General features: G+C 40.9%; 1 protein-coding gene across 1 annotated transcript in view; it reads left to right on the forward strand.

The window, feature by feature from the left end:
• The first annotated feature begins 17,413 nt into the window (after window positions 1–17,413).
• The window catches only part of MYO1H (myosin IH), a 62,043-nt gene continuing 52,502 nt past the window's right edge, over window positions 17,414–26,954 (forward strand). Inside the window, exons 1-4 of the mRNA XM_032300993.1 lie at window positions 17,414–17,539; window positions 22,194–22,309; window positions 25,488–25,686; window positions 26,807–26,887. Of these exons, the coding sequence (XP_032156884.1) occupies window positions 17,414–17,539; window positions 22,194–22,309; window positions 25,488–25,686; window positions 26,807–26,887 (522 nt within the window). The remainder of the gene's footprint in view (window positions 17,540–22,193; window positions 22,310–25,487; window positions 25,687–26,806; window positions 26,888–26,954) is intronic.

Here is a 26,954-nt window from a genome sequence, read left to right on the forward strand (position 1 = left end):
ACCTATGCTCTCTCTCAGACCAGTGGCTTTAGCTAGAATGCTTCCTCTTTGCATTCTCTAGATTATTTCAAATCTATACATGGCACAGAATTTATTCACTCATTTGACAAATCTACTGAGCACCAGTTATGTGGCAAGACTTGAGCTAGAAGCTGGGGGCACAGAATGAACAAGATGTATTCCTGAGAAGCTTCTAGAAGGGCTCAGCCTCAGATCAAGGAATTAAGTAATTAGAATTGCTGTCAGCTGCGGTTATTAGGACAATGGCAGTTTCATAACTGCAAGTTGTACCAAGTGCTATAAAAACAAATAGGGTGAAGAGATATTTAATAATGGGGAAATTTGCTTATTTTATAAATGTTTCAAATACAAGTTACAAAATTTAGAAAGAGGTAACCAGTATCTATAACAAAGCTTAAGCCTTCTTTTCCAGAAGCAACTACTGTTTTCAATTCCTTGGGCATCCCTTTAGGCAGATATTTTGATTTTATAAGCATCTATGTATGTGCATGTACATCGTTTTTATTTTTTCTTTCTTTCTTTCTTTTTTTTTTTTTAAATAGGGTTTCACTCTGCTGCCCAGGCTGGAGTACAGTGGTGCAATTATGACTCACTGCAGCCTCTACCTCCCCAGGGTCAGATGATCTTCCTACGTTGGCCTCCTACGTGGCTGTTACTAGAGGTGTGCACCATCACACTTGGCTAATTTTTGTATTTTTCTGTAGAGATGGAGTTTGACCATATTGCCCAGGCTGGTCTCAGACTCCTGAGCTCAAGTGTTCTGCTGCCTCTGCCTTCCAAAGCTCTGGGATTACAGGTGTGAGCCGCCACACCCAGTCTTGTTTTTCTTACAAATGGCAGCATTCCATTTAGGAGAGCCTATCGCTGTATACTCTTTCATTGGATGCATGAACCATAATCTAATTGACCTTTTTCCTATCAATGGATATTTAGGTTGCTTATTATTTTGTTCACATGAGGGCATATCTAGAGGATAAATATCTAGAAATGAAATTATTGTGTCAAAGAATATATACCTAATTTTTGAAATACACTTTCAAATTACATTTCACAAAGGTTCTACAATATACCTACCTTCTCAGTTATAATAGATGGTAGTAATTCCTTCCCACACTCACTGAAAGTGTGTTCTCAAACCTTAGCTATCAGAGTGCCAAAAGTGAAAATGGTATCTTAGTATATTTGAATAGCATTTTTCTTCTGAGTGAAATAGTGTAGCTTCTACATGTTTAAAAGACAAAGTTGTGTTTTCTTTTCTGTGAATTGTTGTTTACATTCTTCATTTTTTGGTGTATCTGTGTGGGACATTGGACTTTCATTGATTTGTGGAAGCTTTTTATATATTAAATCATAAAAAACTAATGATTTATCTGAAATATGAATTGTAAATATTTTTCTCAAAACTGTTTTGTCTTTTAACTCTGCTTACAATTTTTTTTTCTAGGGAGAAGTATTTTCTACATAGTTGAATAGAACAGTCTGTTCTTTTGTGGCTTCTGATTTTTTTAAATCATACCTAGGCATTTCTTCTTTCATTTAGGTTTTCTTTTAGTACTTTCCTTTCATTATATTTTTTAGTGTTTAAATCTTTGATCCTTCTGGAATTATTTTGGTGTAAATATGACATGGATGTCCAGCCTTACTTTTATGGAACTATCCAGTGTTTCCAACACTAATTTTGAAAATTAGATTGATAAAGCTATAATTTACATTCAGTGAAATTCACACTGTTTAGATGACATTTCTCTGAGTTTTCACAATTGCATAATGCCATTTATTGAATAATTCGTTTTCTTATCATGGATTTGAAATGCTACCTTAACCACTGAATAAATCCCCCTGTATGTTTGAGATAAGCTCTATTCTTTCCTTTTAGCAACATTGAATTGCTTGTCGATTCATATGCAAGCATATGCTATTGAATTTATGTCTTAATTAAAGACATATGCCATTATGTCTTAATTTATGTCTTGATTAACACCATTGGATTTATGTCTTAGTATCTGCTAAGGCTTGTATCTTCTCATTAATCTTTTTGTTTCTTTCAGAAATTTCCTGGATAGTCTTACTTATTTTTCTATATGAGCTTTAGACTCAATTTGTTTAGCATGAAATCGTGGCAGTATTTTAGAAATCATGGCAGTATTTTAAGTGGAACTTTATAGTTGAACTTAGGTGAATTAATAACTTGATGATATTGAAACTCCCTACCCAAGAACATAGTATATCTTACCATTTGTTTGAATTTTTGTGTGTGTTCCTCAAGAGTGTGTTAAAATTATTTTTATAGAAACCTGGCACGTTTGTTGATAAGCTTATTCCATATTTTATCTCTTTTGTCAATATTTTAAGGGGAGTTCTTTCTACCATTGCATATTCTAACTAATAATTATTTGGTTACATTAGAGCTATTGATTTTTGTTTATTAACTTTGTGTATGACCTGAATTTACATATCATGTATAATGTTTGGATTTTCTGTGGAAATAGTAATCTGCAGATGCTCTTCTTCTCCAGTGTTTCTATTTTTATTTCCTCCTCTTATCTAATTGCCTTGGCTAGTACTTCCAATTAGGATGATAAAGAAAATTCATGTCTTTTTGTTGACTTTAAGAAGCATGCTTTTATGTTTACTATTAAGTATTGTGTTAGCTTTTGCGACATAGCTATGTTTTTATATTGTTAAATAAGCGTCTACTGTTTTTGATAAATATAATTATCAAGAATGAAAATTGAATTGACCAAATGATTTTTTTAAATTTATGAAGATGTATAATTTTTCACTTGACCTATTACTTTGATAAATCTATTTATTAATAGGTTTTCTAATATTGTGTCCCTAAATAACTTATTTTATTACTAGATTTTCTAACATAACATTCCTGGAATAAATCCCATTTGGTCCTGTTTTATTATTTCATTATTTTTTGTTGAATTCAACTTGCTAATCACTTATTGAGGAATTAGTATTGATATTCCTAAGATGAGGTTGGTCTAGTTTCTTTTATATTTTTATTACAAAATATTACACATAGAAGAGTATATATAAATATGTGAAAGTTACAGAATAACAAACACTCATATGCTTCCACCCCGTGAAAGATACAAAACCCACCCTTGGTTTTCTTTGTTGTTTTACCACCTATAAAAGTGTTCTCCAGCCAGAGTGGTGGTGCATGCCTGTAATCCCAGCAGCTCAGGAGGCTAGGGCAGGAGGATCACTTGAACCCAGGAGGTGGAGGTTGCAGTGAGCCGAGATCACACCGCTGCACTCCAGCCTGGATGACAGATCGAGACTCTGTCTCAAAGAAAGCAATAGATTGCTTAATTTTGCTTGTTTGAAACCCTGTTATAATAGAGTTAAACTACATATTCTCATATACTCTTATGTGACTGGCTTTCCTTGAACAATGCTGTTTTTTGAGATTGAACCGTGTTGATCAGTGTATTATGCATTCACTTCCACGGCTGTATACAAAATAATGATTGAGTTAAACATTTTTGTTGAGTCTATCCCAAATTGACTTGTTTTCCATTTCTATAATCATCATTTTTTGTGTCCTTCTGGAGTGTGTTAAAAAGAATATGGATTCTGGAGTCAGGCTGTTTGGTTTTGATCTCAGCTGACATGTCCCAGCTATGTGGCAAGTTATTTAACCTCTTTCTGTCTCAGTTTCCCCATCTGTAAAATGGGAGCTAAAATACCTACTACCTCACAGGGTTATTGAAAGGTTTCAAATGAACTCATGTATGGGAAGCACTTGGGGCAGTGCCTGGCAGACTGTGAGTTCTATAACTGTTTGTGGTATGACTATACCACTGTGCAATCATAGTAACAACATATGACTATACTGGTGAAAGTTGAGTTTGTTTCTCGTTTTGGAGATGTTATAAATAACACTGCCATGTACCTTCCTGTGCTTGTCCCCCACGTCACATCAACAAGAGGAATGAAGTGGCTTGACCAGAGGATATGTGTTTTTAACTTTACTAGGCTGTGCTAAATTGTTCTCCAAAGTAATTGTACCAATTTACATTCCCATCCATGTAGTATCAGAGTTTCTCTTGCTCTACATTTTGCCAGCTTGTCTTCTTAGGCTTTAACATTTTTGTCAGTTTGGTAAGTATAAAATTGTATTTGAGTATTAATTTGCATGTTTCATATTTGTATTGGCCATTTGATTTTTGTTTTGTTTTGTTTTTTTGAGATGGAGTCTGCTCCGTCACCCAGGCTGGAGTGCAGTGGTGCAATCTCGGCTCACGGCAACCTCTGCCTCCCAGGTTCAAGCGATTCTCCTGCCTCAGCCTTCTGAGTAGCTGGGATTATAGGTGCCCACCACTGCTTTGTGTTTTTAGTAGAGACGGGTTTTGCCATGTTGGCCACACTGGTCTGAAACTCCTGACCTCAGGTGATCTGTACACCTTGGCCTCCCAAAATGCTGAGATTGCAGATGTGAGCCACCACACTTGGCTGATTTTTTTTTTTTTTTTTTTTGAGACAAGGTCTTGTTCCATCACCCAGACTGGAGTGCAGTGGCACGATGTCGGCCCTCTGCAGCCTCCACCACCCAGGCTCAGGCCACCCTCCCTCCTCAGCCTCCTGAGCTGCTGGGACTACAGACATGTACCACCACACCCAGCTAATTTTTATATTTTTTTTATAGAGATGGTGTTTTGCCATGTTGCCCACCCTGGTCTCAAAGTAGTGATTTCAAGCGATTGCCCACCTCAGCCTCCCAAAGTGTTTGGATTACAGGTGTGAGCCACTGCACTCAGCCAGCCATTCAATTTGTATATAAAATGCCTGTTTGCCACCATCCTATTTTTAGATTGAGCTGTTTGATTTTTCTTATTCATTTCTAGATCCTTTTTATGTGTTGCAAATAGCTTCCCAACACCATAGCTTTGCGCTTCACTCTTTTTATATCTTTTAATAAACAAAAGGTATTGATTTTAATGTAATCGAGATTGCACATCATTCCCTTTATGATTTTACATGTGAATTATGAATAAATCCTGGCTGGGCATAGTGGCTCACACCTGTAATCCTAGCACTTTGGAAGGCCAAGGTGGGTGGGTCACTTGAGCCCAGGAGTTTGAGACCTGCCTGGGCAATATGGCGAAACCGTTTCTCTTAAAAAAAAAAAAAAAAAAAATTAGCAGGGTGTGATGCTGAGTGCCTGTAGTCCCGACTACTTGGGGAGCTGGGGTAAGAGGATTATTTGAACCCAGAAGTTTGAGGTTACAGTAAGCTATTAATAGCACTACTACACTCCAGCCTGGGCAACAGAGCAAGACCCTGTCTTAATCAATCAATCAATCAATGGAAAGAAACAAATTCTTTCCTACCCTAAGGCCATGAAGATATCTTCTATATTCTCTTCTAAAGCTTTATAGTTTTGACTTTCACATTTAGATTTTTTTTTTTTGGTAGCAACCTTATTGAAATATAATTCAAACACCACACAATTCATAGTAGATACCTCAAGGTTTTTAGTTTATTCACAGTTACACAACCATCACCACAATTAATTTTAGAACATTTCAACACCTTGAAAAGGAACCTCAAGCCCTTTAGCAGTCACCGCAAACTGCCTAGCACTTGGTAACCACGGATCCACTTTCCATGTCTATATGGAAATATAGACATGGAAATGTTTCATATAGATGAAGTCATGTGGTAGTGGTTCTTTTGTAATTGCCTCTTTCACTTAGCATAATGTTTTCAAGGTTCATCCATGTTGTAGCATGTATCAGTACTCCTTTCTTTTTATTGCCACACTTAGATCGTTAATCCACTGAAAATTACTTTTCTGTATGGTGTGAGGTAGGCATACAGTTTTTTTGCCCACACCTCCCAATGTCCCAGGATGATGTTTTTAAGAGGTTGCCCTTTTCTCACTGCTCTGTTCTGCTACCTTTGTCAACATAAAGTGTCCATTTATTTGTAGATCTGATCCTGGGGATTCTGTTACAATGATGTCTTTGTATCCCCATACCAATGTCACACTATTTGGATTAATGTAGTTTTACAATATGGCTTGGTAATAAATAGAGCAAGTCATCAGACAACAATAAGTTGTTCTACATAAAGCTTATCTTGACTATTCCTGGTCCTTTGCAATTTCACAAAAATTTCAGAAACGGCTTGCCAAGTTTTACTTAAACTTGTTGGGATTTTGATTGTGCTGGTATTGAATGTAGGGACCAACGTGGGAGAATGTAATATCTTTATAATACTGAGTCTTTACATTCATATATGGTATACCCTTTTATTTAATTGTTCTTTAATTTTTTCTAATTTTTTTCTTTAAAAAATTTATTGAGGTGAAATTCACATAATGTAAAATTAACCGTTTTAATTTTTGAGACGGAGTTTCATTCTTGTTGCCCAGGCTGGAGTGCAATGGCACAATCTCAGCTCACTGCAACTTCTGCCTCCCGGGTTCAAGTGATTCTCCTGCCTCGGCCTCCTGAGTAGCTGGGATTACAGGCATGCGCCACCACACCCAGCTAATTTTGTATTTTTAGTAGAGATGGGGTTTTGCCATGTTGGTCAGGATGGTCTCAAACTCCCGACCTCAGGTGATCCACCCACCTCAGCCTCCCAAAGTGCTGGGATTATAGGCATGAACCACCGTGCCTGGCAAAAGTAACTGTTTTAAAGTAAACAAATTCAGTGGCATTTTGTACACTCACAATATTGTGCAGCCACCACCTCTTTACAGTTCCAAAATGTTTCTATCACTCCAAAGCACAACATCTTCCCATGAAGCAGTTTCCACTCATGTTCCTTCCCACCATCCCTTGCTGTCTTAGTCCATTTTGTGTTGCTATAAAGGAATACTTGAGGCTGAGTAGTTTATAAAGAAAGAAAGGTTTATTTGGCTTCCAATTCGGATGGCTGGAAAGTTCAAGATTGGGCATATGCACGTGGTGAGGGCCTCATAGTGGAAGATAAAGGGAAACTAGCATGTGCAGAGATCACATGGTGAGAGAGGAAGCAAGAGAGAGGAGGAGGAGGTACCACCTGATGGGCTCTTTTTAAATAGCCAGCTCTTGCAGGAACAAACAGAGTGAGAACTCACTCACCCTGAGGGAGGGCATTAATCTATTCAGGAGGGATCCATGGGATGGATCCCATGACCCAAGCACCTCCTGTAAGGCCCCACCTCCAACACTGGGGATCAAATTTCAATGTGAAACTTGGTGGAAACAAACCCTATCCAAATCACAGCATTTGGCAACCACCAAGCTGCATTCTGCCTCTATGGCTTTATCAGTTCTGCTTATCCAATCATGTCTTATAATTTTCTCCTACAGTAGTCTTATATATCTTTTGTTAGATTTATTCCTAAAGAAACTTTAACTTTATTGTGAAACATTTTGAAGATGTATTATGAAACGTACAAACATTCTATATGTTATGCAACCAATAAGCTTTGTATAAAAGTAGAAAGAATAGTATCATGAATCCCCTAGTAACTGCCACCACCAGAATAATAATCAGCTCGTGGCCAATGATGGCTTACCTCCTTCCCCAGGTATTTCCCACAGCCAGGTTACTTTGATACAATTCTAGACACAATGTTATTTCCTCCCTATTTCAGTATTTATTTCTAAGTGATACAGAATCTTTAAAAAACACAACCACAATGCCATACATTGATTACTGACAAGCCTTTTTCATCTCTTTTTAAAAATAACATGTTTATTGAGCTCCAATTCATATGCCATTCACTTCATCTATTTAAAGTGTATAATCCGCTTGTTTTTAGTGTATTTGCAGAGTTGTGTAGTCATCACTGCATCATGGACACGTTTCCATTTCTCTTGGGTAGATACCTAAGAGTGGAACTACTGGGTTGTCTAGTATCTCTGTTTAACCTTTGGAGGAACTAACAGAATGTTTTCCAAAAGGGCTGCACGTTTTTTTTTTTGAGATAAAGTCTCATTCTTTTGCCCAGGCTGGAGTCCAGTGGTGTGATCACGGCTTACTGCAGCCTTGACCTTCCAGGCTCAAGTAATCCTCCCGCGTTATCCTCCCAAATAGATGGGACCACAGGTGTGCATGACCATACCCAGGTATTTTTTTTTTCATTTTTTGTAGAGATGGGGGTCTTATGATGGTACCCAGGCTGGTCTCAAACTCCTGAGCTCAAGCAATCCGCCTGCCTGGGCCTCCCAAAATGCTGGGATTACAGGCATGAGCCACCATGCCCGACCTACACCATCTTATATTCCCACCAACAATGGATGAGGGTTCTCATTTTTTGACTTCCTCGCCAATGCGTATTTTCTGACATTTTCACTAGTGAGGGCCTCAGGCTGCTTATACTCATAGTGGGAGGGAGAGGGAAGCTAGCGTGTACAGAGATTGCATGGTGTGAGAGGGAGCAAGAGAGACAGGGAGGAAGGGATGGGGGTGGGTGTGAAGTGGCATCTCACTGCGGTTTTGAGTTGCATTTTCTTCTTTCATCTCTTTTAAAATATAGGTTCTCTTGCAGGTTTCTGGGACAAATGTTGAAGAAACTAGCTGTAGCATCTCCTAGTCTGGATTAAGGTGATTGCATACTAACTGCAGCATTGTTTAATGTATTTTTCATTCCTCACTGTTCTTTGAATTGGAAGTTAAATCTAAACCTGTGCTCCCTGAGTACTAGGCACTGGTCACCTATGGCTGTGTAAGTTTAAACGAATTAAAATTAAATGCAAATTTCAGCTTCTCAATCTCACCACATTTCAAGTACTAAAAGGCCTCACCTGTGGCTAGTGGCTACCGTACTAAATAGTGAAGCTATCACACATTTTCATCATGTCAGAAGATTCTATTCAATAGCACTGACTTAGGGGCTTGATCGGAGTCAGCTCTGTGGGATTTCAGTCTTTTAAAACTTGAGATTTACTTTATGAGTGGGAATAACGTCCATTTAAGTTTTATGTGCTTTTGAACTAAAATGTATACGCTCCATTTGTTGGGTGCAATGGTCTACATGTGTTAGTTGATTATGGTGTTTGATTTTTGAGGGTTTTTTGCCATTGCTTTCTGTCAGTTTCTATCAGAGAGAGGCTAGCTGTGATCCCTTGCTATGGGATTGTTTTAGTAAACTATGACATAGTAAGCACAAATAGTGAAATACTCTGCAGTTCTAAAAATTAATGAGAAATATCTCCCTGAACAACTCCCAAATGAGCTCCAGAAAAGGCAAGATGGAAAAATGGCATGTAGAGTTTGTGAACATTTGCCCAAGAAAGGAGGAAAACAAATCTATAGGTAAATTGCTTATATTTTAAAAAGAAACTGTTTTAGCAATTTTAACTTTTTTTTTTTTTTTTGAGACAGAGTCTAGCTCTGTCACCAGGCTGGAATGCAGTGGTGCGATCTCAGCTCACTGCAACCTCCGCCTCCCGGGTTCAAGCAATTCTCCTGCCTCAGCCTCCTGAGTAGCTGGGATTACAGGCACCTGCCACCATGCCCAGCTAATTTTTGTATTTTTAGTAGAGATGGGCTTTCACCATGTTGGCCAGGATGGGCTCGATCTCTTTACCTTGTGATCCACCTGCCTCAGCCTCCCAAAGTGCTGGGATTACAGGTGTGAGCTGCCAAACCCGACCAGCAATTTTAACCTTTTAAAATTTTTATTTCATGTTTTACTTTTTGTAGAGATTGGATCTTGCTTTGTTGCCCAGGCTGGTTTCAAACTCTTGGCCTCAAGTGATCCTCCTGCCTCAGCCTCCCAAAGTGCTGGGATTACACGTGAGAGCCACCGCACCTGGACCAATTTTAACATTTAAAAAATAGTTGTTTGCAGGAGGAGGAAGAGAATGGAGAGAAAAGGGTAAGGACAGGAGCTAGTTCTTTGAATATGCCCTATTTTATTTCTTGCTATCGTTAAATATTCTACATACTTATAAAACAAAATTAAATTTAAAAATCAATCCCCTGACATAAACAGTAAAATGAAAAAAAAATGTGCATCTGGTTGCCAGAAAGAGAGATTGACTAGTTCAAGGGAACCTAAAAAACACAGTAATGTGTCTCTACAACTCCAGTGAGGTTTACCCTGAGGACAAAGAATTCAAAAAATTTTAGACAGTTTCCAATAATCACATTGGTGACAGTGTTGGTGTTATTTTGAGACTGTTTTGTGTATATTGTTAATAAAGCCAATGAAAAATTGCTTGTGTCATTGAACTGGAATTTTTGGACAGGAGAAAGGAGAAGAGATAGAAAACTAAGGTTAAGGCTGGGTGTGGTGGCTCACACCTGTAATGCCAGCATTTTGGAAGACCAGGGTGGTGGATCACCTCAGGTCAGGAGTTCAAGACCAGCCTGGCCAGCATGGTGAAACCCTGTCTCTACTGAAAATACAAAAATTAGCCGGGCATGGTGGCCCACGCCAGTAGTCCCAATTACTCGGGAGACTGAGGCAGGAGAATCACTTGAACCCAGGAGGTGGAGGTTGCAGAGCTGAGATCACCTTATTGCACTCCAGCCTGGGCAAGAGAGCAAGACTCTGTCTCAAAAAAAAAAAAAAAGAGGGGGGTGGTTAACTGTCATGGCGTGAAACACAACAAATACATGTAAACCATGAATTTGCAATGATATTAAAAACTCATTGTCACCTTGGGAGGTTGCCGGACCAACTCATTATTCCGAAAACTAGCAAATCAAACATTGATCCTGCCTTTCCTTTCCAAGCCGTAGCACAGGGCAACCAAATAGTTAATAAGGGAAATTTCTCTTTATAGAACAATCTCATCTAATAAATGAAGGTTTGCAAGAACTGGAATATCAAACTCCTAAGAAAATGTGGATTTGGGCAGTGTGAATCAGAGAACACTGACATACTAAAAAGACAGCCAGCCCTCATGTGTCTCCTTCTGGAAATGTACTTCCCTGCCTAGGAAGTCTTTTTTATTTTTTGCCAAAACAAATCAATCTTGTATCTGCTTGGACCTCTAATTCAAACGACCAGTTTGCAGGAAATGCAGGAAAAAGACAAACATGCTAAATGACTCCTTAAGAATGCAATGAACAAAACCCGGAGTGTGGGAAATTCTATAGGACAAATTGTCCAATTTCCTCTGAATAAATTGCAAGAAAGAAAAGGAAGGAACCTATAGAACAAAAGAGACTTGAGAGACACGTTGGCTAAATGCAATGTGTGGACCTTGTTTGGATCCTGATTTGAATAAACCAATTGCAAAAGATATATAACTAGAGAAATTTGAACATTGGGTATTATAGTTAGTATTAAGGGATTATGGTGTTCTTTATGATAATGGTGTTGTCATTACATATAGATATATATGTGCCTGTGTATTTTTAGAGTTCCTATGTTTTAGAGATACCTAGTAAAATATTTACAAATAAAGTCATATAATGTTTTGTGATTTACCTCAAATAATCCCGTGCTGAAGTAGTGAAACATAGCTGGAATAGAGAAGGCCTAAATTCGTATTTGTTGAAGCTGTGTATATTGGGTTTGTTGTGCTTTTGTTAGTATTGTGTATGAGAACTTTTCAAAATATCTTTAACTGTATAAATTTACAGGAAAAATATATTTAAAGAAAAATATGAAGTAAAAAATGGTACTGGTGGCACACAGATAATGAGCATCCATGTAAAGGAAGTCTTCAAATAGTGGAGCTTGGGCAATCAAGGCTCAGGGTCTATGTAGGGCTTGCAAACTCTCCTGTGCCCTAGGCATCCCCCAGACCCCTCCCATGTTGCTGTGGGGCAACCCAGTGAAACTCTCACACCCTACTTCAATCAGAAAGGTCTGCTTTCCTCAATTTTACATATTGAGGTTTCTTATAACATTTCCCTTAAACAAAGGATTTTGAAGTTTCAAATAAAATTCAAAAATGACAGCTTCAGGGCTTATCATTCACCCTCTTTTCCCCTTAAAAAAACAGCCCCTACTCTTCCTCCAGAACTTCAGGGTAGTCGCCAAAACAGCTGGCCAAGTTTAACATGCAAGAACTGTGGTTCACATTCAAACTGCTGTCCTCCCAGTGGAAAAGTTCTGTTCCCCATCTGTATTAGTCAGGATAAGTAGCCCTTAGCTACAATAACAAACAGCCCCAAAACTCAGAAGTTTCTCATAACAGGAGTTTATTTCTTGCTCACACAAAGTCTATTGTGGATCTGGATGACTCTTCAAGACATCTCTCCTCTAGGTGATGGCTCAGGAATCCAGGCTATTTTCATCTTGTGGCTGGTCCATTCAACAAGAGAAATTCTCAGTCACTGCAGTATCAAAGAAGTTATATATATATATATATATATATATATATATATGAAATATATATTATATATGTGTGTGTATATATACATATATTTTATATATAATATATATGTAAAGAAGTTCTAATAACACTGGGAGGGTCTTGCACAAATGTCACTTGTATTTGCAGCCAGTGGGCCAGAAGTAGTCAAGCAACTCTACCTAACTGCAAGGGCGTTTGTGAATGTGGGGAAGCCCATGGAAGAGCTGGCAGGCATTTCTGTCTCGACCATGGCATCTCACCACCTTTCCACATATTGTGGCCTCCCTGTCATCTCCCCACCCTCACTCCACTCCACATACTGGGTCAAGCATTTGATTATGTAGAAGATGATGTGGTCAGATCATCACTTAGTACGTGATACTTCCAAAATAATGGTCCTGGTTTGAGTGTTTCCTTGATTCTCTTGCTTTTAGATGAGCAAGTGATCTAAACCACCCAAGACAAAGAGTGGCTTGCTGCAGAGGCTGCAAACTAGCGTCCTGCAAGGGTAAATTGTGCAGTAGGACTGCGAATGTAATTCCAAACTTCTGACTTAAATAATCAGAAGGCCTGACAACACAGGCCCTATATGTGTGCCTGATGTCAACCAGCTGGAGCCAGACAGCAGCTACACCCCTGAGATGGCCATTCATTCCTGGGTCTAACCCAGTCCCCATCACCTTGCAGTCACCGTAACTGCCAGAACCCTGTGACAGGCAGTCTGATCCTTGTACCATGGATATGCACAGTTAGGATCCTCCACCGTTTTATCACCCCAAAGATGGAGTCCTTTCGTAGATGTAACTTAATTTGATTTAATTTAATGTTCTTAGGTGTGATTGAAGATCTCTTTAATTTCCTCCCTCTTATTTAATCTGGGTTTAATGCTCTCTTTACGATAAATCTCAATTATCTTTTGGTCAAGGCTGAATCACTCCAGTTTCTTCATTACCCTTCTCACTTATGTCCCAGTATTCATGCCTTTGATGGTTCATGTCAGTCTTATTGGGACACTCTTGTTTTCCCATGCCGTTTAAAAGAGAACTGGAAATCAACAGACAAAGGAATTGAGGTGTTAGAACTGAAATATTACAACAAGCAAAACTCTAGCCTGAAGTGAATGGAGTGTGCTCTGACCCTTGCAAGTTAAAAATCATTGTCATGTTACTTAATCTACAAGGTTTTGTCAAACTTCTTTGGGATTCAAGTCACGTAAGTTCCTAGGCTGACTGCAGGAGTACACCATGCTCCCATCCTTAGGACCAGGCTAAGAGAGAAGCTTGGTTAATCTCCGTATCCTCTGCCTGCAGCAACCTGACTGCACTATTTCTGGGTCTACCTCTAGACATTGTTTCAGAAACCAGCCCGCCTCCAGCTTAATATGAGCTCATTGACTCCTAATCAGACTTTTTGCTTTACTATATTTCTATTTCTAACAATCGTGATTATAGATACTAGTGATGCCAAAAGCAAGCACTCACTGAGTTTAAATTGTGCCTGGCATGGTTCCATGTGCTTTACATGGTTCTGGTGAAACTGACAACCCTATGAGGTAAGTACAATTGTCATTCCATTTTATAGAGATGAAACAGAGACTTGGGACTCTCCCAAGCTTGTACTGCCAGGAAGCAACAGAGATGGGATTTGAACTTGGAAAGACTCATGTTCCAAAGTCTTAATCATTATGCTATAAGTCTTCATTATTATGCTTAATCATTATGCTATGCTATATGTGGTACAGCATGGGAATACTTGGGATTACTAAAATATTTCTTTCTTTTTTTTTTTTTTTTTTAGACAATGTCTCACTCTGTTGCCTAGACTGGAGTGTAGTGGTGCAATCATGGCTCACTGCAGCCTCAGCCTCCTGAGGTTCAGGTGATCCTCCCATCTCTGCCTCACAAGCAACTGGGACTACGGGCACACACCACCACACCCAGCTAGTTCTTGTATTTTTCGTAGAGACAGAGTTACACCATGTTTCTTAGGCTAGTCTTGAACTCCTGGGCTCAAGCAATCCCCCTACCTTGGCCTCCCAAAGTGCTGGGGTTACAAACATGAGCCATCACACCTAGCCTGGAATCACTAAAATACTGTTTTATCTAAATGCACTGTTTTGAATGTTAGGTTGCTAGTGATTACGGCTCTTCTAGCTCCATTTGGCTAGTGTAGGGAGACATCTGGTGGCCATTCCGTTTTTTTAAACTTTTTATTATGGAAAACTTCAAATTTATACGAAGTCAACAGAATAGTATCATAAACCCCCTCTACCCACCACCTAGCTTTAGCAATTAATATTCTGCCGTTCCGTTTTCATTCATACCTCCAGCCAATCCCCACCTCCTCCCCACTTATTTTTTACAGTCCTTTTTCAAAAATAAAATTCACATAGTGAAATGCACACAATTTTAACAATTTATCTTGACCCCATGTAACCCACAGCCACATCACGATATGAAACGTTTCCATTACTCTAAAAATGTCCTTGGCCTCACACCTCTCCAACTAGGCAACAAATGTTCTGATTTTTCACTGTGGATTAGTTTTGCTTGTCCCAGAGTGCCATATCAATGGAACCCTACAGTACGACTCTTTTGTGTCTGGGTTCTTTCACTCAGCATAATGTCTGGGAGAGTCATCCATGCTGTTGCGTGTACCCGTTATTTCTCTTTTATTGCTGTCCTCCTTCTGTTGTACAGATGGGCCACAGCCATTCTTCAGTTGATGGGGATTTGGATTGTTTCCAGTTAGGGGCCATTCTGAATAAAGTTGAGCATGAGTTGAACTTCATGTTCAAGTCTTTTTGTGGACGTATGTTTACATTTCTCTTGTGTAAATACTTAGGAGTGGAATTGCTGGATCAAAGAATAGAGGCATGGTTAACTTCATTAGAAACTGCCAGATCTTTTACCAAAGATTTGCATTCCTACCAGCAGCGTAAGAGAATTCTGTGTGCTCCGCATCCTCGCCAGTGTTTGGTGGTGTCAGTGTTTTTAACTGTTCTGAGGTTCAGAACAGTTCTGTTTTAATTTTAACTGTTCTGGTATCTCATTGTGGTTTTGTGTTTTCCTGATGACTAAGTGTTGACCATTTTTCTATGTGTTTATTGCCAATTTGTCTATCTTCCTTTGTGAAGTATCTATTTAAGTCTTTTGCCAAATTTTCATTGAGTTTGTCTTTTTACTATTGGACTGTTTATTATGGATTCAAATTCTTTGCTGCTATATATTTTGTGAATATTTTCTGCTGGTCTGTGACTTGCCTATTTTCTTAACAGTGTCTTCTAATGAGAAGCTTTATATTTGATGAAGCCTGATTTCTTATTTTGTTTATTATTTTTTTTCCTGGCTCTCATCTAAGAAAACTTTGCCTTCCTCTGGTTACAAAGATAGTCCCCTTGTTTACTTCCAGTAGCTTTATATAGATTTTTAATTTGCATTTAGGTCTAAGATACATCTCAAGTTTATGTATGTTTGTGTGTGTGTAGTGTGTAGTGTAATGTAACATAGGGACTGAAATATACTTTTACTTTCTTTTTCTTTTATATTTATATATTTTTAAATAGAGATGGGAGTCTCCCTGTGTTACCCAGGCTGGTCTCCAACTCCTGGCTTTAGGCAATCCTCCCACCTCAGCATCCCAATGTGCTGGGATCACAGCTGTAAGCCACCACGCCCAACTGCAGTTTTTTTCTTTATAAATATCTAGTTGCTCCTACACCACTGGATAGAAATATTTCCATGTCTGCACTGAATTGACACACAGTCTTATTAAACAGTCTTACTCTGGCTTTGTTTTTCTTTTGCAAGTTGCTTTGGCTGTGCTAGGACCTTTGCATATATCCATATGTGCCAGTTGTCAATTTATTGCCTCTCAGATCCAAATTCACCCTTCATTACCTGCTGGGCATTAACAAACTGCACTCTTTAGGCATTTCTACTTAAAGTGAACACGATGTCATTTTTGGCACTAGAGGGCGCTGGAGGGACATTGCAATGGCAGGAGGCTTCTCTTCCTGATGTCCTTTGCTGTGTTTTGCTTTTTCTTGTGTTGAGGCTGTACATTCTGCTGCACAGTGATATGTGGGTGGGACATATACTGTGTGCCTAGAGCACATAGTCCCTCAGTGACCTCACAGCTCTGGCCAAGGGCCTGGTGACCACTTTGTTACAGCCCTCATGACACAGATATCACACACTCCAGGCTTCATACCCACTACTGTTTTCCCTCTCCCAGTGCACACCTGCCCTCTGGCCGCAGCTTACCTGAGCCCTGGAGAGTTGCTTGCCTTGGTCCCCTCCATGGTCTCCCAACCAGCAGCGGCTGTGCTCAGGAAGGTCATTCCTGTTGCCTGCCCAGTGACTGAACCAGCTCCAGCCCTGGTGTCCTGCTGAGGTTCTTTGCCATTCAGTGGGCTGCAACCACATCTCCAGTGAGGTCTGAAGCCCATCCTTGGAGAGGAACAGTCCAAGTTTGTCCTTCCTTAAATACTCCTCTGTAGCAAGAATGTCCCTGTCTGGCCCAAAGTCCCCACCACTCATGTGGGAGTTACAAAGTGAGTTTACACAATTAGCATTTGTTGAAATAAAGGAAAATTAATTTAAAAAAAAGAAAAAGAAAATTCAAGCTTGACTAATCAACATAAAGGAAACATTAATTTAAAAAAACGTTTATTGAGTACAGGGTTGTCAGGAAAGTAAGTCTGGGTATGCTGTCTAGATTCATTTTCCAGCTCCATCTTTCGGCAGATCTTGGGTGTGGCTTATGACAGTCCTGTGCCTTAGTTTCCTCATCTGTAGAATGGCATAACAGTATTTCATAGGGTCAGAATGAAGATCAAATGAAACAGTACAAGTCAAGCATTTAGTAAATACTTGGTTCCTGTCAGCTGCTGCTATTCCTATTTTTTTTATTATGATCTCGTATCCCCAACCATATTGTAAGCTCTAAGTGAAGACAGCATAATTTAATGCCAGCTCTTTATTGCCCCAGGGTTTAGGATCTTGTTATTTCCATGCATTAGACGTGTTATAAATTTTACCAAATAGACGAGTTGCCAAAGAATCTTCTGTTTCCCGTAGAAAGAAGAAGTGAGGAGGAAACACATCCGTCTGCACATGGAAGGGGCGCTGACTGCCCGGGACAAGGTCGGGGTTCAGGATTTTGTGCTACTGGACGCATACACCAGCGAATCTGCCTTTCTTGACAACCTCCGCAAGCGTTTCAGCAAGAACATCATATACGTAATGTAACCCATTTCTCAGATGTTTTTCTAGGGTAGTTGTTAACTTCTTGCCTTCAAGACTTTCATGACTGTGAATAATATCACTCTATTAGGTTAGACATTAATGGGAGATACTGAGGGACCACTCTTAGATGTACTTCGATCCTTTGTGCTAAGACTTTTATGGCTGCCCATGATAGAAACCCAACTTACACCAGCCTAAGTCACAAAAGGGAATCTGTCCATGCCTGTAACTGTAGGGGCCTAGGATTAGATCTATGGTTTCATACAATGTCTGGAGACTCTTTTTCCATCTCTTTTTTTTTTTTTTTTTTGGCAGAGTCTTGCTCTGTCACCCAGGCTGGAGTGCAGTGGCATGATCTCGACTCACTGCAACCTCCGCCTCCTGGGTTCAAACGATTCTTCTGCCTCAGCCTCCTGAGTAGCTGGGACTACAGGTGTGCCCCACCACACCCAGCTAATCTACGCCCAGCTAATTTTTGTATTTTTAGTAAAGACAGGGTTTCACCATATTGGCCAGACTGGTCTTGATCTCTTGACCTCGTGATCTGCCCACCTTGGCCTCCCAAAGTGCTGGGATTACAGACATGCCTGACCTCTGCTCTGTTTTCTTATGCATCCATTTTCTTCTCAGGTGCATAGCAGGAAGATCGTTGCTCTCAGATCCAGGCTGACATTGTATCAGCTTAGGGTTGCTGCTGAGAAGTGAGCCCATCCTCTTGGAAAAAAAACTCTAGTAAATGGCCCAAGCTGACATTGATCAGCTTTGATTGGCCCACTTTGGGTCATGTGCCTGTCTCTGAGCCCATTCCCATGGCTAGAAATGACGATTCTGATTGGCCAGGCTGGGTTACCAGGCCCACCCCTGGAGATGAGGGGTGGAGTCAGAACCCCAGGCCATATAGACTAATAGTTGGGGAAGAGGGTTCCCCAAAGGAATCTGTTGGGAGAGAGGAGCCGAGATACTAAGCAAGCAAAAATAAGAGCGGTCCACCACACCCCATGAATGGTCAAGGGTCAAGGATGCAGCACTTACCAAACTCTTCTCAGATTGATCTTGTCACATCCAGTTTTTATTCAAAAGCCAGTTTTTATTAAATTCCCGTTTATCACCACACTCTGATTTGACAGTCAACTATCAGGCAAATTCCTCTAAGGTAAACTTCATAGTGTCCCTGTATGTGACTTGGGTGTTTGTCAAGGGTAAATTAGACAGTCAGAAGTGGTTGAAAAATATTTGTCTTACAGTTATTTTGTTTGTAATGGTGCCCGTGACTTAATCTATATGTTGAAACCAAGGTTACCAGAATGAATAAATAAGGTGTTTCTTAGAGTGCACATCCCACAGCATAACTTTCAGAATTATCACCCCTAATTGTAGAAAGAGAAAAATAATAGCTAATTTTATGTACAGGCAAAGGAAAAATAGCACAGTACAGAGAAGCACAAATGGGAGGACAGTGTCATCATCATGAAGCTAAATGCTTCTGATTTGAACTGATAAATTTCAGAGACTGGCTTCCACCCTGCATTTCTACTGATGGAATTAATATGAAGTTTTCGTAAGAATTCTGTTTTGGTTCTCTGTCTGGTTTTTGTCCTGGAGATTGGAGACTTTAGTTAGAATGATTTTAGTGTAATGTTTGTTGGTTTGTTTAAGATGAGTCTCCCCATGTTGCCCAGGCTAGTCTTGAACTCCTGGGTTCAAGCACTCCTCCTGCCTCAGCCTCCCAGGTGGCTGGGATTACAGGCGCACAGCACCACACCCAGCTATAGCATAATCCTGATGTAGACTTTAGTGCGTCCTGTATTTGAAACAGCTACAAGCTGAGAATCTGAGAATACCAGACGTATTTTCAAAGGAGTATATTAACGTTTTTCTATATAAGAGCTTAGAGCTCTTTGTTTATTCATAGTTGTATTTCAAGAAGCCTTATGTTAGTGGTTATATTATAAATATAAGTAAGTGAAAATCTTGAATATGAGTAGAGTGTAATGCTGGACTCTGGGGACGTCAGTGCCAGCAGCCAGAGCGTTCTGCTCAATTTTAGAAGGTTGGTTGGTATACCCATCCTGCTTTCTCGTTTTGTTTTGTTTTTCTTTTTTTATACAGTCTCACTCTGTCACCCAGGCTGGAATGCAGTGGCCTGATCTTGGCTCACTGCAACCTCTGCCTCCCGGGTTCAAGCACTTCTCCTTCTTCAGCCTCCCGAGTAGCTGGGATTACAGGTGTGCACCACCATGCCCAGCTAATTTTTTTGTATTTTTAGTAGAAACGGGGTTTCACCATGTTGGCCAGGCTGGTCTCGAACTCCTGACCTCTGGTAATCCACCTGCCTTGGCCTCCCAAAGTGCCGGAATTACAGGCGTGCGCCACCACGCCCAGCTAATTTTTTTGTATTTTTAGTAGAAACGGGGTTTCACCATGTTGGCCAGGCTGGTCTCAGAACTCCTGACCTCAGGTGATCCACCTGCCTTGGCTTCCCAAAGTGCTGGGATTACAGGCGTGCACCACCACGCCCGGCCCACCCATCCTGCTTTCATTCATGCCAGAGAGACCATTAAGGACCATAAAACAGGTTACACGCTCCCCTCCGAAAGTTATCTGTTCACGTGATAGTTTCGGGGGAGGTATTTCTCTCTTCTTTGTATCTTCAACTTTTATTTTAACTTCAGGGGTACGTGTGCAGGATGTGCGGGTTTGTTACCTAGGTAAACGTGCTGTGGTGGTTTGCTGCGTGGGTCATCCCATCACCTACGTATTAAGCCCAGCATCTGCTAGCTATTCTTCCTGATGCCCTCTGTCCTCACCAACAAGCCCCAGTGTGTGTTGTTCCCTCCTCTCCCCAAAAATGTATCCATGTGTTCTCATTGTTTAGTTCCCACTTATTAACAAGAACATGCAGTGTTTGGTTTTCTGTTCCTGCATTAGTTTGCTGAGGATAACGGCTTCGAGCTGCGTCCAAGTCCCAGCAAAGGACGTGATCTTGTTTCTTTTTATGGCTCCATCGTATTCCATGATGCATATGTACCACATTTTCTTTATCCAGCCTATCATTGATGGGCATTTGGGTTAATTCCATGTCTTTGCTGTTGTGAATAGTGCTGCAATGAACATATGTGTGTGTGTGTGTGTATCATTAGAACAGAATGATTTATATTCCTTTGGGTATGTATCCAGTAATGGGATTGCTGGGTGAAATGGTATTTCTGCCTCTAGATCTTTGAGGAATCGCCACAGCACTTTCCACAATGGTTGAACTAATCTACCCTCCTACCAAGTGTGTAAAAGTGTTCCTTTTTCCCCAAAGCCTTGTCAGCATCTATTTTTTTGGTTTGTGTGTGTGTGTGTGTGTGTGTTTACTCTTTTATAATTGCCATTCCGACTGGCATGAGATAGTATGGTATCCCATTGTGGTTTGGATTTGCATTTCTGTAATGATCAGTGATGTGGATCTTTTTTTTTCATATGTTTGTTGGCTGCATGCATGTCTTCTTTTTGAGAAGTGTCTGTTTATTCCCTTTGCCCACTTTTTAATGGGGTTGTTTTTTCTTGTAAAGTTGTTTAAGTTTCTTGTAGACTCTGGATATTGGACCTTTGTCAGATGGCTGGGCTGCAAAACTTCTCTCCCATTCTGTAGGCTGTTTGTTCACTCTGGTCATAATTCCTTTTGCTGTGCGGAAACTCTTTAATTTAATTAGATCCCATGTGTCAATTTTTGTTTTCATTGCAATTGCTTTTGGCATTTTCATCATGAAATCTTTGTAGGACAGGTGTTTCATTTCAGTAGGGGAGGGTGGTATCTCTGCCATCCACTGCATTTGGAATAAAACCTCGATTTCTGGTGGTAGCCCACGGAGCCTGTATGGTCTGAGCCTGCTCTGTCTTCGACATCCTTTCTTGCTTCTGCCCTTACTCATGGGCTTCAGCCACAATGGCCTCCAGTGCCCCTAGCCTGCCACATGTACCCCTTCAGCCTGAAATGCCCTTCCTGCCTACTTTGTTCACGGATGGCTCCTCATCCTCCAAGCCCTGTTCAGATGTCACCTAAAGAAGTCTTCCCAGCCAGTCATGGTGGCTCACACCTGTAATCCCAGCACTCTGGGAGGCCAAGGTGGGCAGACCACCTGAGGTCAGGAGTTCAAGACCAGCCTGGCCAACATGATGAAACCCCGTCTCTACTAAAAATACAAAATCAGCTGGGTGTGGTGGTAGCAGATGTCTGTAATCTCAGGTGTGGGAGGCTGAGGCAGGAGAATCACTTGAATCCAGAAGGGAGAGGTTGCAGTGAGCCGAGATCGAGCCACTGCACTCCAGCCTGGACAGCAAGTGAGACTCTGTCTCAAGAAAAAAGCACACAAGAAGAAGCCTTCCCCATGCCTGCTAATATGGCCTGCCTTCATTGTTTGTGCCCTCATTACCCTGTGTATACCTTTCTTAACACCGATCTCTCACTGCAGCTGTCTTTATCCCTCCACTGTTTGTCTGCTGTCATCCACATATCCCCACCATGTAAATTCCCAGCAGAGACCCCACCCGTCTGATTTATCATGTTAAAGCCTCCATATAGAAGGAACTCGTGGGGATCATAATGTGTGACAGTCTTTTGCACCCCAAAATTCCTCACTTGTGCTTTGGCTCATTTCTCTAGACATATATTGGCACCCTCCTTGTGTCTGTGAATCCATACCAGGAGCTTGGAATCTACACTGCGAGCCAGATGGAACTTTATCAAGGGGTCAATTTCTTTGAACTGCCACCACATATGTAAGTAGCATTCACAGGATCATCACTAGGAATATTTTTCTTTTTCCCCTTCCTCTCTCTCTCCTTCCCTCTCACCATGCATCTGTCCATCCATCCATCCACCTACCCACCCATCCACCCATCCATTCATCCACCTATCCATCCATCTACCTGTCTGTCCATTCACCCATCCACCCATCCGTCCATCTATCCATCCATCCACCCACATATTCAGCCATCCACCTATCCAGACATCCACCTATCCATCCATCTACCTACCTGTCCATCAATACATCCATCCATCTATTTAATCCTTGATGCATGTTTATCAGGTTCTGTACCTTATTTAAGCCCTGGCCTTCTTGTGAAGTAAGTATTCCAAGGAAGTAGAAAACTTTAGAAGGTCTTCATGGAATCTCAGCTTAAATATGAAAAGAGGTAGAACCTTTTTGTAACTGCTGAGAAATTTGAGTGTGGCAGGAGAGATGTCTTCTCTGGGAAGAGGATTGCTAGAGTGCCATCTACTGGTGCCTGAGTATCATAGCAGCTGAGAAAACAGCTCTTTGGTAGAAACTTACCAGGGCTGTGGAAGCATGAGGTGCAAATTTCTTCATACCTCTCCCCTATGTATAACACATGGTAATAACAATTTGTAAAGGGTGATTATATATTTAGTACATAACATTGTATTCTGTTTTTTGCAAATGTTTGAAAATACATACTCACCTGCAGTATGGCCAGAATTTCTGTTTTTATGTAACACTATAAGCTGTCAGGGTAGAATTATTCACCTGAACTTAGATTGCTTGTCTCCAAACACCGTGTTTCCTTCTTAACATGTAACTGACTCTGTAAAAAAATCTGTTTCAATTTCTCATTTAATTCAGAAGTTAGTTGAAAGGAACTAAAATAAAAATTTGCATGTAGTTAGAGATTACTGTGTAGTTACACATTAATTCAGGGTTTCTAGAGCCATTTCACAGAGCCTAGGAGATAGAACCATTTTGATATCAGTTTTCACAAAGTTAAGGACAGTTTTAGGCCTTAAAACCTCACCATTTAAAATAATTTTCCCTTGTATTGGAAAATAACGTATAACCCATATTTTCTGGTAAATAATGCTGTTTGTTTGTCACTATGCCTAACTGGCCAAACTTTCTTTCTTTTTTTTTTTTCCCCCGAGATGGAGTCTTGTTCTGTTGCCCAGGCTGGAGTGCAGTGGTGCAATCTCGGCTCACTGCAACTTCTGCCTCCTGGGTTTAAGCGATGCTCCTGCCTCAGCCTTCTGAGTAGCTTGGATTACAGGCACCCACCACCACATCTGGCTAATTTTTGTATTTTTAGAAGAGACACAGTTTCACCATGTTGGCCAGGTTGATCTTGAACTCCTGACCTCAAGTGATCCACCTGCCTTGGCCTCCCAAAGTGCTGAGATTACAGGCACGAGCCACCACGCCCGGCCCAAACTTTCTAATCGTTAATTAACATTCAAAACAACAACTACAAAAAAAAAAGGAAAGGTGAGCAATTTTTCCTTGCCCAGGCTTTGCTGAATTTTCCAGTTTTGCTCCCTCTTGATGTCTAGGCTAATATTTAGATTCTACCTCTGTTGTCTTAGGGACTCAGCTATTCCACTTTCTAAGGCCCTTATAAATCTTTCTGCATCACCACCACATGTATGTTGAGACAGGGTCTCGCTTTGTCACCCAGGCTGGAGAGCAGTGACACGATAATCGCTCACTGTAGCCTCTACCTCCCAGAGCTCAGGTGATCCTCCAACCTCAGCCTCCTAAGTAGCCAGGACTACAGGCACACACCACCACCCTGGCTAATTTTTGTAGAGACAGGGTTTCAGTGTGCTGCCCAAACTGGTTTCGAACTCCTGGGCTCAAGCCATCTGCCTGCCTCAGTCTCCTAAAGTGCTGAGACTACAGGTATGAGCCACCATGCCTGGCCACCACCATGTATTGAAAGCTGAAATAGCTTTGGAACTCTGCCTCATATTCAGATTATATTCCTGGGATACCTTCATGCTTTGGTGTCAATCTTGAGGATAAAGTACTTATCATAGTTTTACCTCTTGTCCTAAAGATATCGCTGAAGCTTGTTAATCTCTTTGGTTTCCTGCCACTCCATTCTTAGCATTCTAGGTTTTAAGGGAAAAAATACATGAGATCTTATTGGATTCATTGAATTATTTAGTATTTAGACAAGATTGTTATTTTCACCTGCAGTTAATAGAACATCTCCTGGAGATGTAACTTAGTAGCTGGCTTATTCTTATAAAACATTTGGTGAACTTTAAAAAATATTTTCAGGCGGGGCATGGTAACTCACATCTATAATTCCAGCACTTTGGGAGGCCGAGGCGAGAAGATCTGGAGGTCAGGAGTTCAAGACCAGCCTGACCAACATGGTGAAATCCCATCTCTACTAAAAGTATGAAAATTAGCCAGGTGTGGTGGCGCACACCTGTAATCCCAGCTACTCAGGAGGCTGAGGCAAGAGAATCTCTTGAACCTGGGAGGCAGAGGTTGCAGTGAGCCAAGATCGTGCTATTGCACTCCAGCCTGGGTGACAGAGCAAGATTCATCTCAAAAAAAAAAAAAAAAAATTACTGTTCAAATTCTTCCTTTTAACTCTTCTACTATTTGAGTTTTGACATCTAGTACACTTTATGTTTGATCAGTCATTGGGTTGTGGTAGAGGGTGTTTTGGTTTGGGTTTTTTTGTTTTTGTTTTTGTTTTTGTTTTTTTGAGACAGAGTCTTGCTCTGTCACTCAGGCTGGAGTGCAGTGGTGTGATCTCGGCTCACTGCAACCTCTGCCTCCCGGGTTCAAGCAATTTCATGCCTCAGCCTCCCAAGTAGCTGGGATTACAAGCATGCACCACCATACCTGGCTAATTTTTGTATCTTTTTTAGTACAGATGGGGTTTCATCACATTGGCCAGGCTGGTCTCAAACTTCTAACCTCAAGTGATCCACCTGCCTCAGCCTCCCATAGTGCTGGGATTACAGGCATGAGCCACCGCACCCAGCTCGTGGAAGGGGTTTGATATCTGTTTGAGCTCATCGTCCTTGTACCACAGTCTGGATGTGGCTTCCTGGAGGTGGAATACCTCATTTTTCTTCTTTGGTGGGTGTCAGGGTCAAGGGAAGTAGCATTAAAACCAATTTGTTTCTGTCTCACCCTTCCAGCTACGCCATAGCCGACAACGCTTACCGAATGATGTGCTCTGAACTAAGTAACCATTTCATCCTCATTTCTGGAGAGAGCGGGGCAGGGAAAACGGAGGCCTCCAAGAAAATTCTCCAGTATTTTGCAGTGACCTGCCCAATGACACAGTCACTACAAATAGCCCGTGACAGACTGCTGCTCTCCAACCCAGTGCTGGAGGTAAGCGATCTCTGGAGACCAATAGAAGGGAGTTCCAGGGAGGTCACTAAGTGAGACAAATCCCATCTGAGCAGGTCAGTCAAACTGTAAAGAAAACGGGTCACACGGATAGTGTCACAGTTAGGGGTGTGACCTGGAACTAAGCTCACTTCCCCATTTGTTGAATAGGTTTGCTTATAGTACCTACCTTTGAAGACATTTGGGTTTTTTGGTTTGTTTTTTTGTTTTGAGACAGAGTCTTGCTCTGTCGCCCAGGCTGGAGTGCAGTGGTGCAATCTGAGCTCATGGCAACCTCCGCCCCATGGGTTTAAGTGATTCTCCAGCTTCAGCTTCCCAAGTAGCTGGGACTACAGGTGTATGCCACCATTCCTGGCTAATTTTTGTATTTTTAGTAGAGATGGGGTTTTGCCATGTTGGCTAGGCTGGTCTCGAACCCCTGACCTCAGGCGAGCCACCTGCCTTGGCCTCCCAAAGCACTGGGATTACAGGCATGAACCACTGCACCCAGCCTAAGACGTTTTCAGGATTAAATGAAACAGATGCACAAAAAGCACACAGCAGAATTAGGAAGCACCAAAAATACTGTATTATTTATTAACAGTTTTCCTATTAATGAGTTAAAATTATTTTAGTTATGATTACTTCCACTATTGCAGTTTCCCGACTTGCTGGCTGGTACCAAACAAGTCATTTTCTCCTGTGTTTTTGTGGCCTTTTTTGTAAATGAAGATGTTTATGGTTGAAGGGATTTTCACAGTGGACCCTTTGGGCAGAACAAGGTGATATAAAAAGGAGTCTGGTGACGGGGCCGTCAGTAGTACCTTCTAGAACAGCATGGGCCTAGGGTTCTATGTGCCCCTCCTGAGATCATTTCCAATATATTTCTAGATTGGGTTCCAGGAAGACGATATTGTTCCCTTTTTCTCCCCAGGTCCAAATCTAGTGTTTGGCATTAAATTCTCTAGTTGGTGATTCCTTCTTAGAAGATAAAGCGTGACTCTCCTTCCTGGCTCCTTCCGCCCTCTTTCCTCCATTTTCATAATAAGTATATTATTTTGGGTCAGGAATTTGACAAGCATGGTGAGCTTAAATGACAGTGAATGACACTTTGTATTCCAAGGCTTTTGGAAATGCCAGGACGCTCCGGAATGACAACTCCAGCAGATTTGGGAAATACATGGATATACAATTTGATTTTCAGGTACACTGAAGCTCCTATTACTGGTTCATGGGGACCCCTTATTTTGCCAGTGACGGAACCCGAGCCA

The sequence above is a fragment of the Sapajus apella genome, unplaced genomic scaffold (genome assembly GCF_009761245.1).
Source record: "Sapajus apella isolate SASKATOON/1434 unplaced genomic scaffold, GSC_monkey_1.0 scaffold2, whole genome shotgun sequence".
Classification (NCBI taxonomy): domain Eukaryota; kingdom Metazoa; phylum Chordata; class Mammalia; order Primates; family Cebidae; genus Sapajus; species Sapajus apella.